At 39.4% G+C, this 11,777-nt stretch overlaps 1 protein-coding gene across 1 annotated transcript; it reads left to right on the plus strand.

Annotated features, from left to right (window-relative positions):
- The first annotated feature begins 327 nt into the window (after nucleotides 1-327).
- On the plus strand, nucleotides 328-9,214 carry LOC128377109 (single-minded homolog 1-like). The gene is made up of 11 exons (XM_053337005.1): nucleotides 328-502; nucleotides 2,149-2,231; nucleotides 2,377-2,466; nucleotides 2,608-2,716; nucleotides 3,070-3,155; nucleotides 3,495-3,694; nucleotides 3,995-4,101; nucleotides 4,324-4,471; nucleotides 7,386-7,542; nucleotides 7,655-8,039; nucleotides 8,472-9,214. The coding sequence occupies exons 1-11, from the start codon at nucleotides 328-330 to the stop codon at nucleotides 9,212-9,214; spliced, it is 2,283 nt and encodes a 760-aa protein (XP_053192980.1).
- Nucleotides 9,215-11,777: the final 2,563 nt, after the last annotated feature.

Raw genomic sequence — 11,777 nt, forward strand, 5'->3', positions numbered from 1 at the left:
CCGAGGCAATAGTAAAGTAGTCCTCTGCAGATCAAAACGCAATCATGTCTGCTGGATATGACAATTTGTCTTTTCTTTATATTTTGCAGGTCATGGATGAAAGCCGGCGGCTGCACTTTGGATCTTTAACCAGCTGAAGCTTCACCGCCAGGAGTACCAGGGATATTTAAACATTTTTGGATTCAACTGTGTATTTGTGTTCAAATTCCTGCTTATAGTCGATTCTACAATGCAAAGGAGACAAAGTGGAGAGAAATCAGTCAAATTGGTGCTGATTTGAATGAGAACCGCTGCACACGAGAAAAAGGATACAAGTGAAACGCCGAAATGAAGGAGAAATCCAAAACGGCCGCAAGGACTAGACGGGAAAAGGAGAACAGTGAATTTTATGAACTGGCTAAAATGTTGCCCTTACCGTCGGCAATCACATCACAGCTGGACAAAGCGTCCATCATAAGACTGACCACGAGTTACCTGAAGATGAGAATTGTTTTCCCTCAGGGTGAGCGACCAGCCCTAGTTACACACACCTGATTGGGGTTTTTTTTCTTAACTTTTTTCCTGTCAGGTGTGGAGCTCAATTTAGTGAGAAAACATAGAATTACACATTTAAAAATAATTATGGCCGTATTTGTTAACTTTCAAGAAAAATTACATTATGAGGTTTAAAGTCCGAGAATATAAAATGACTATTTTTATGACTAAATATTATTCCCTAATAACACAGTAATGAAATTATTATTTATAGTGTCTATGTTAATTACTGCATATAGAATTATAGAAGTATTAATAATATCAGTAATCACTTTAGGTAGCCTACCAAATGTAGTAATGTTATGGGAGAATTTTTAAAATACAGTTGAATGAAGTATGAAGTAGCCTACAGTAGCCATACAGAAATATTAATATTACAGTAATGTCTCATTGATCTACAGGGAGTCTTTACAAATGTATTATGATCGTTTTTTACTGTGTCCAAAGGCAAAGGAGGCAATCTGCCCCCATTTTTTTTTTTTTTTTTTTTTTTTTTTTTACACAGGTCTCTTCAGGTTTCTTTACTCCGTGACTGAAAACAAGACGCACCAATTATTTTTAAAAAAGGCCCTGCAAGGCTTCTAATCACCTAAAGCCATGTAAGCAGGAGGCACACACACCATCACACACAGCCTCTCTGGCCGGTGGAAGAAAAAAGGAAAAAAAGAAATGCTATAAATGATCTCCCATGAAATCAAATCAGAAGCTCCACGTTTTTACTGTCACGTGTAGTTAATGTAACAGACAGGTTTATTAACATGTTTGGTGTTATAACATGGAACATAAAGCCTGTCAAAAAATCTTTTTTTTTTAAAGAAATTTTATCATTTGTATTTTTCAATATTTTTAATCCTTGAGTGGGAAAAAAATATCTTCTTTGCAGTGCTTGTTGTAGGTAATGTAGATTTCTGTCTACAACCTCCCATGTGCTGGGGTGAAATGATACCAAATATCGGACAGCGGAGATCTATTTTTTATTTTCATTTACAGCAGGGGAGACTAAACCTGATTAATTAATGATAGCCCAGCACTATGACATTTCTGATGAAACGGAGGGAATTACAATGAGCAGCAAAATGTGGACATAACTACATTTGGGTAGGAAATAGTAATCATGATAATCAAATAGCAATAATACTATTAGAACATCATGATGAATACTGCTATTTAAATAGTGTAATCTCTACAGATCCAGAGAGTCTATTGCAGTAGCTGTAAAGGACACGTCGCCTCTGCAGCTTGTAAACAGCAGCAGATTAATGAGGTGCAACATGTGAGAGACATACAGGAAAGACTACTGTTCATGCTTTAACTCCAAATAGACTTCGTTTTAAACAGGCGTGTGTGTGTGTGTGTGTAGGTGTATGTGTGTGTGTGTGTGAGTGTGAGTGAGAGAGGGGGGGGGGGGGGGGGAGAGAGAGAGAGAGCGAAAGAACGACTCAATTTCAATAATAATATTAATAATAATTATTGTTATTATAAGCAGTGCAAAATATTGTTTAATTATTAAGACACACAATGATAATAATAGATAAATAAATAAAAATGATAAAAACGTGAACTCTTCATTATAATGTCACGCAGCAGCCAAACAGTATTTGTCACTCTCTGCAGGTCTGGGGGAGGCCTGGGGTCACGCGAGTCGAACAAGATCTTTGGACAATGTTGGACGAGAACTGGGATCTCATTTACTACAGGTATAGGCTTACTGTTTTTTGTTATTTAATTTAATTTTTTACTATTATCATTATTACCAGCATTATTAAACTGGTATGCAGCAATGGGATCTGGTCAGCGTGGTCATGTAAAATAATGCGTCATGTAACTGTCGCATTTTTGCAGACTCTGGACGGATTCATCTTTGTTGTGGCTCCAGATGGAAAGATCATGTACATTTCAGAGACAGCGTCGGTCCATTTAGGTCTCTCTCAGGTATGCTTGTGTAAACATATTTATTTATATCAGATATATTTTTTTCTGCGTTTCTATTATGTTTCACTGGTAAAGAAAATTCAATTTACACCGTCCATCACACAGTCGCTACCTGTTAATTACCTGAGTTATTCTCAACAGGTAGAGTTGACCGGGAACAGTATTTATGAATATGTCCATCCTGCCGACCACGATGAGATGACAGCGGTTCTGACGCCACATCAGCCCTATCACTCACACTTCGTCCAAGGTAAAAACACTTTACTCTCTCGGCTATTTGCAATTTAATTGCAACTTAGTGTTTATAGAAGGGGCATATGGCTATAATAAAAGCGACAGATGTGTGTGATGTTACACAGATGGAACAGTGCGTGGAAAATAAATGTTCTTCAGTGTGTCTTATTCGTGATGGATGTATTTTGAAACATGGAGCACAATCACTGTTTATTTTCACTCATTTTTCATCTGTCATATTGGCCTATGAGACAACGTTTTTCAATATGCAGAGATATTATGACAGGCTTCGGTTTTTTTTCTCCTGCGTGTTTTCCGATCGGGCCTTTTTTCTTTAAAGAGCACCCAATTCTTTTTTTTCTCTTCCAGAGTATGAAGCAGAGCGCTCTTTCTTTCTGCGGATGAAATGTGTGCTGGCAAAAAGAAACGCAGGCCTCACCAGTGGTGGATACAAGGTAGACAAAGAAGCGTTGTCACTTGCCATTATTTCAAAATATTTTTTAATGAGTTCATTATTAGCTAGTTAACTAATTGCAAAAAATTGAATTAGTACATGTAATAAATTAATAGAATTAATCCAATACCTATTAGGATACAAATAGATTTTTCTTGATCATATTCTATATATTTTTTACCTTTAAATTAATTAAGAATCATAAGAATTTATATATTTAACATTCATATTTTTATATAGCTAATATTGTAGTTCAATTATCATTGTAATTCTTGTTGCAGTATGTTATTATATTACATGAATCTACATTTAATTTTCATTGTTTCATTGTCCACCACAGGTGATCCACTGCAGCGGCTACCTGAAGATCCGTCAGTACAGTTTGGACATGTCACCTTTCGAGGGATGCTACCAGAATGTGGGTTTGGTGGCTGTGGGACATTCTCTGCCTCCCAGTGCTGTGACTGAGATCAAACTGCACAGTAATATGTTCATGTTCAGAGCCAGTCTGGACATGAAGCTCATCTTCCTTGACTCCAGGTACACAGAGCTGTACACATCATGCCACCATCTTTTATAATAATCTATAATAATGTCTCTCTGTATTTTTAAATTGTTAAAAATCACCTGCACTGTAAGTTCCATTAGTTGTGTATACTTAATATGAAGCCTGTAGAACCAATTTCTCACAAGAGGTAAATCAAGTGTTCGAAAAAATACTAATGTTGCTGACTGAAAAACTGAAACATTTTCTTCCCTCAGTAAAAGCAAAGATTTTTTTTTTTTAAATGTCAGAATCCCTCCGGATATTTTTAACATAACTCCTTAATTCCTCTCCAGGGTAGCAGAGCTGACAGGTTACGAACCCCAGGACCTGATAGAGAAAACTCTGTACCATCATGTCCACAGCTGTGACATCTTCCACCTCCGCTGTGCTCACCATCTCTGTGAGTTACACACTTGCTCTATTATGCTTTTTTACAACAAGCTGCCTGACCTTCTTTTTGTCAGACAGTAACTGCTCAGGCGCCCTGCTGCAACCACCACATGCAGACAATTACGCACGTACGAGCAGACACGGCTCTCACACACGGCTCTCACACACAAACATGCACGTCGTTAAATACGTTAATCCCTGTCGTCTGTCTGATTCTTTTTATCTCCTTCAGTGCTGGTAAAAGGCCAAGTCACCACTAAGTATTATCGTTTCCTGGCAAAGCACGGCGGCTGGGTCTGGGTCCAGAGTTATGCCACAATCGTCCACAACAGCCGATCTTCAAGACCCCACTGTATAGTCAGTGTCAACTATGTCCTCACGTGAGTCTTGATAAAGATTTCCATCCTAAAATGAACTACTCTCCAGAAACATTAGAGAGTAAAAGTTATATACATGTTTATGCATATATATAATATTGCTGCTATCTTTCATTTTGTGATTTAAGTCATACATTTTATACCCAGGTTGCTAGATTTATTGCATTTGGGACTGAAATCCAGAAATCATGATTATAGTAGCACAGGGTTTATTAGGCCATACTGGGCTAAAAGCAAGTGCATTTTTAATGGTGTTTGCTGAAGGAATAGCATTGAATATTTAACTGGATTAAGTAAAATCATATCATACACTCTTATGATCCATGCTTGAAGCTCACTCTGTGATATGATGGCTCTTTGTCTCTCTGAAAAATCCCTCCCTTTATCCCTCTGTAGTCCCTCTGTACAAATCCACAAACTAGTGCAGCTGCAGGTCTCAGGCAGTTGTGTGTTATGAGAGCACAAACCACACTCAGGCCCTTTGAGACAGCAAGACAAACATCAGGGTTCAACCCCATCAAAAAACCTCTACTGTCACCATCGATCTGCAGTCTAAAGAAAGCAAAGTCGATCGAACGGTGAACTAGGAATCAATAGCTATCTCATAGCTCTAGCACATGTTGGATTTTCCTTGTTAGGTTTGGTTGATCCACGTCGCTTTTCTCTGTGTGTGTGTGTGTGCGTGTGTGTGTGTGTGTCCTTCTGTGTGTGGCGGTGTGTCGATGTGAGTCTTTGTACGTGCATGCATGCATATGGCTGCACTCCAGGTATTGATTTCTTCAATGCAGTAAGGAGACAACAAAGTAACTACATTAAAATGACAGTGAATTTCCAAACGCATAATTAGCTCTAACACAGGCCGTATCAAAAAGTTCACACGCAGTAAGAACATTTAAAAAAAAAAAAAAAAAAAAAAAAAGACAACTAGATTAAAAAATACAAACAGCAATTCAATCACCTTTCCCCAGCAGCATTTTAACCCAACAGGAATCCATTAATAAATCATGTTTGGAGGTTGGCTGGTGGCGCATTTCAGACATGAGGTGCTCTGACATTGACCCTGAGGTGGAATTCGACTAACACAGCTGAGTTTGCACAAAGGCCCAACATTATTGGCTCAGACATAAGTCAGACAGGGCACAGATAGGATGCAGAACCAGCCACCGCAACTATACCTGCAAAAGCAAATAACAGTCACACTGTGTACTGGCTATCCAAACACAGCCTTTCCCCCAAGGTGTTGTACATAAAGAATGGGTCATATTTAGAGTCATATTAAAGAGGCTGGCAGTGCAGGGTCAGGGATGGGCCACGGGGTTTAAAATGCCAGGCAGCTGCTATTACATACTGTTGATGTGATAAGTTAAGAATAGGCTCATGTTTGCTGAACACTTGACACAGGAGCCTTTTCACTCCCTCGACAGTGTCACTTGGATTGAGTTCAGCTACAGGACAGTGGGTTAAAATGTCAAAGATGGTGCACAGACCACATGCACAAATACAAGTTAAAAGAAGTCTGCACTAATCAAAAAATAATTGTATAAGATGCTTGCAGAGGAGGTTTAGTGCAGAGGTGGTTTGTGTGCAACCACATGCATTTTTCTGGGCGTGTGCACATTACTCATGTTGCTTTCTAGTGGCGTTATGGTTTTACGGTAGAAAAGAATGATTAACTTTCAGAGTGTCTGTTTTTTTTTCTCAGGTACTTAAAGGCAAGAAGTGGGAGGACTTAATCTCTTATATTTATCTCAAATGTTGTTTTCACTTCTCATAGTCCTCACATCACTCATATCATAAAACGTGTTTGTAAAATATGTATGTGTGGCTATCTATATTCAATATTGGCCAAGACGTCTGCTATAGACTAATTACTGATTATGTCACGTGGTGCAACACAACACAGGGCTGTAAGAAAGAAAGACACTACTCAGATTATTTAGAAGAAATTCCAGCCTAAAGGTTTGTTAAACTCTAAATTAACTGGCAAAACCTGAGCAACAACATTCATTGTCCTTGAGCAAGGCACTCAACCATCAACACTGTAATGAAGCGGCTCAGTGGCCCACAACAGACAATGCATAAAAGAATTGAAACGAAAGTGAAGCTGAGATGCAAACATGTTTAAACAATACTAATAATCTACTACCATGCTAGCAGCTTTGTAAGACCATGCCTCGAGATAGAGCCTAACATACTGTGGTTTTGCCAATTTCACCATCTTAGCATTAGCATACTAAGATTTCCTCATTAGCCGTAAACACATACTGGATGTATGACAGGGCTGAATTAAAAAAGGGGATCGGTATTAGTTATTTAAATTCAACCAGCGGAGAATATGACTCTATGTACCAATTCCATGACAATTCATCAAAATAGAAGTAGTGATATTTTACCCAAAACAACAAATGTTATGATGGCACAAGAGGATAAGTCAGAGGATCAGTAGGCATCATCTTCCTGGGACTTTGACTGTGTGTACAAAATTCAGTGGCACTGCCATCTAATAGTGGACTGACCAACCAACTAGTGTGGCTAAAAAATGAGCAATAATTTCTCTTTCCAGAAACAATGGAATCTGTGAAGTTACCGTTTCTACCAAAGAAATTGTTCATAATAGAACTGTTGACATTGTGTAATTTAGATGAGACAACCCCTAAATATGTGCTTGATTTAAGAAAAACAAAAACAAAACAATAAATAAACTATAAAAATTCATGTGCATGTAGATTTCACCCAAACCCATAAATGCCAGCTTCATGGTGATGCTCAGATGAAAAGTCAGAGGATTGCTAAAGTTGGTATAGGCTTGAACTGCTTGGGACCTTAAAAGATTGTACAGAATTTCATGCCAATCTATTCAGCTGACAGTCCAATTGCCGTCACGTATATCTAACATATATTTTGTGTGTGTGAAAAGGGACACTGAGTATAAGGGAATGCAGCTGTCCTTGGACCAAATGAGCCCCACCAAGCCCGCCTTCCCCTACACTGACAGTCACAGTGAAGAAAGGAAGAGCACAAAGTCACGTCTCACCCAGGCGAAGGCCAAAGCCAGAGTGTCACCCTACCCGCAGGTAATCAACAGCCTCTTTTATAGAGCTAAATCAAGAGAGGGGACTCGGTGCAGGCTTAATTGTTAGAAAGAGGTTCAAATCACAAACTGATTTTCTTGTTTATGTCCAGCAGTTTTCGGCTTTCAATCCAGAGCGTTCAGAGTCAGACCAAGACAGCCAATGGGGAGGGAGCCCGCTGACAGACTCTGCCTCCCCCCAGCTGTTGGATCCTGGTGAGGCCACGGAGGCATCATGCGCTTACCGACTGTATCCAGACTCAGGCTCCCTGTGCTATGGCCTGGGTCTATCAGAAGAGGATCTCGCCCATGCCCAAGCACATCCTCACACCACCACCTGTGATCGTGTTCGATGCCAGAGTGGGCGCTACTTTCTGGGAGCCCCCCAGTCAGGAAGAGAGGTGTGGTGGGACGCCACGCGCTCTGTGCTCTCACTGCCGAAATCATCCGTGGAGAACAACGAGGGATACGAAATCACATCGTACCATGGAGCCATTCACGGTGAGGTGTTAGGGTTGAGACCACAACCATCTGTCTTTGAAAATAGCTCTGGCCTAGGTTCTCCTGGTAGCTGTTTTCCAAATGTTATTATGGGACATGCTAAGTTGTTTACGCCATCTCTTGCCAGTGTGCCGATTGCTACCATCTGTTCAAAAATTTCCTGCAGTTGAAAGCCAAGTCATTTTACATCTCACATCTTCAAACAGTGAAACAACCCCCACTGTGGTTCTGCTAAGACGTTCAGTCTAACAAACCATGATTCCATACGAATTTAAAACTGAATTTCACACAACACAAGACAACTTGTGGTCTTAGCAACTTAGCAACCAACCACTCTGTAAATACAGGCAGAAAGGGTCAAATTACTTATTACCACAATGTAATTCATCTATTTCATTGTTTTGAAATGTCGCCATTGAACTCTTCTTACAGGACGGGGCCACTGGGATGAAGACAGTGTAGTGAGTTCACCTGATGGTGGAGGGTCCACCAGTGATTCAGGTGAGCGATACCATGGTGACCATTTCCGGGCTAGCCCTCGAGAGCCCAGCAAGATGGAAACTCTGATCCGTGCCACGCAGCAGATGATCAAAGAGGAAGAGAACCGTCTGCAGCAACACAAGGCGCCTCTTGAAGTCTCAGGCCTCACTAAGGCACACAGCCCATGCTTCACTTCCTCCCTACCCCACCACTCCCAGCTCACTATGCCCAGCGTGGTGTGTCGAGGTCCAGGAGCCCCCAGTATCGACCTCCCCTCTGAACGCCTCCATCACCGGGACGGCGTCAAAGTGCTCGGTCCTCATGACAATGACGAAAACACAACCAGTCCGACATCTATGTCTCGTCTCAGCAGCCCCAGCTCTGATGGGATCCCCAGGTCTGGCCTCTCCCTCAACAAAGACTACATGCAAACGGATCTTTCCCCCCACCCTCCACAACCCCAGGGGAGCCCTCTGCTCTATTCGGCCCAGGAGAGGCAACCATTGGACAGGCAAGCAGCTTATGCTTTGACTGGGTACTCCCTGGAGCACCTGTATGACCCAGAGAGCCTGCGGAGTTACTCGGGTCTGGCCTGTGGAGGAGTTCAGTATGATGTGGCGTCCCATGTGAGGATGCAAGCCGAGCAGATGCAGGGACACAAGGCCACCTCAGTTATCATAACCAATGGAAGCTGACGATATCTGATGCAGATAGGTCCTGTTCTCTAAATGAGGATGTTACAGTAAGGTGGTGATGTATGCACATGCAACACTTACCAGGTGCTTCATACAAAAGGCTAGACAATGAAAATAAAAAGGTACCTGCACTGGGTTGATGTACCCTTTGTGGTTCATTCAGCACAAGTTGTGTTCATCAGGCCTTTGTATCATACAACTCTCTTTTCTTTGTCATTGGAGCACAATTTTCCAAGATGAATGATGGACTAATGTTCATGAACTGATGTTTGGTACACCAAGTGGCATAAAGTGAAGGTTTGCTCCATTACTAGGAATAGTGTTACTTTAATGGTGGTGAACTGAATTCCCCTCCCTCCAAAGGTGACCACGGTTTTGAGTCTGGTTAAACATCAAGCCAATGTTTCTGTCCCAAACGTCTCATGCACCATTGGCTTTGTTAGTTAATCTGTCCTGGACACGACTTCCAAAGGCAGTAAAAAAATGTGTTCCATTGCCCCCTCACCTGAAAACTCCATTGCACAGAGCATAATGTTTGACACATGAGGTGCAACATGGGAAAGGCAAGCATTTCACTATTGTAAGATGTCAATGTTTCCTGGTATTTATTTGTCAGTGGGCTGTTTTCTGTATGTGTCATTTTTTTCTGTCCAAGTAGAATCTTTACTGGTGGAATTAGTTTTGGTGTTTGAATCACACCAAAATTTGGTGATAAAATGAAACAAAGTGGAAAAACGGAAAGAAGAAATGCTTCTGATATGTAAAAGTGTAAAGTTGGAACTGTTGTAATGTATATGTAAAATGCCCTCACTTAGAAGGCATAGAGATTACAGAACAAGCTCATTTGTAATCTCAGCATGCTCTCTAAATATAGGCATGGTATATATTGACGTACAGTTGTAGCTAAAACCATATTGTTTACATATCAGAGTATACATTTTCCTGTTTTTACCCGACTTAACCTTTACCCAATTTATTGGCCTACTGTATATAGAGTGTGCATTAAATCCCGCTCTACATGCAATTGTTCTCAAAGAAAAGCATTTGTTTTGTTTTTTTCATGACAGTGGGGTTAAAAATGAAATGACTGATACAAATTTATCTTAAAAAAATATGTTGAATGTTTTTAGTTTCTCTTATTTAATTTATGATGTAAATATCATCACACAATGAACTTTTGGACAAGAAGTGACAAGATTATTTATTAATTGTTTTAAAAAGTCTCTTAAATCTGAATACAGTCACAAACACATAACTTTTGTCTGTGTTGATTTTTGTCTTACATCTGTTTCCTTTCAAACTATTTTTAAAGAAAACATATGCTGATAGATAGATACTATAGATAGATAGATAGATAGATAGATAGATAGATAGATAGATAGATAGATAGATAGATAGATAGATAGATAGATAGATAGATAGATAGATAGATAGATAGATAGATAGATAGATAGATAGATAGATAGATAGATAGATAGATAGATAGATAGATATTTAGAAATAGGTCAAATGTACATATTCAGTGGACCTTTACATTTTAATGGCCATTGGATTTTTTAGAGTTTAATCTTGAATTGTTTACGTAAGAATAAAACATATACAATATATCCTTATATAATACATACAAACGAATGAACACAATATTCAGTTACTATGCAATACAAGGTCAAGGGAAAAAACCCAGCTATAACATGAACAGGTCAAAACTTCTTAAAAGATTTCGGTGAAAATTTAGGAGCAATTACATTTACCAATAGTAATATTTTCTCACTTCCTACTGACTTAAATGCCCCCATAGTAATCAACTCTGACAGTTTCAGGTCCTTCTGTACATGATTCCAGGTAGAAGGAGTAGCATATTTAAATAGCTTTTTCAACTAATTCAGTTCTAAGTCTAGGGACCAACATCTGAAGAATATCATGAGAGTGCAGCCCATATTGATTTGGGTTTTTACACATGTATGCACAGATGAGGAGGAACCAGGCCAAGGGGAGACTTATATATAAGTCAACCTATATGAAAGTCTGTGGATATACAGAGATGGACCCTTAGCAGCAGCATACAGAGTACAGTGGTGAACAAGATTGCCACAGACGATAAAATGTAATAAAATGTGAAGCTCAGCTGTATAGTTTCGAACATCTTTAGGTATTTGTCAGGTGCATTCATTAAGAGCAGATGGCTATAGTCCAATAAAGGTAAACAAAAAAAAAAAAAAAGGTTTGCAGAAATCAATTGTTTTCTTGTTTGAATGGAGAAACAGGACTTATTCCTAAAAAAGCAACTTAGTTTAAGTTTCAGTGGAGAAACAAGTTTTTCAGTGTGTGATTTAAATGATTCTGATGAATAATAAACCCAAATACTTGGTATCTCTTTGCCATTTAAAAATAACATGAGTCTGATGGTATTATATATTTGTCTTATTCTCAACAAATGCCAAGAAGAGACCAAAAACAACAGTGAAAATAAATATAATTTAATTTCTTAACTATATACTTTATTCTTCAAACCACCAGGCATTGCAGTTTTTAGAAAATGTTGCAAAAGCTGGAGTCAGTGGTA

Source organism: Scomber japonicus, chromosome 17 (assembly GCF_027409825.1).
Source record: "Scomber japonicus isolate fScoJap1 chromosome 17, fScoJap1.pri, whole genome shotgun sequence".
NCBI lineage: Eukaryota > Metazoa > Chordata > Actinopteri > Scombriformes > Scombridae > Scomber > Scomber japonicus.

Coding starts and splice junctions, on each gene's coding strand:
- LOC128377109 (XM_053337005.1), top strand. CDS start 328: ATGAAGGAGAAATCCAAAACGGCCGCAAGGACTAGACGGGAAAAGGAG. Junction 2,232..2,376: donor TGGGATCTCATTTACTACAG/GTATAGGCTTAC, acceptor GCATTTTTGCAG/ACTCTGGACGGATTCATCTT. Junction 4,472..7,385: donor AGTGTCAACTATGTCCTCAC/GTGAGTCTTGAT, acceptor GTGTGTGAAAAG/GGACACTGAGTATAAGGGAA.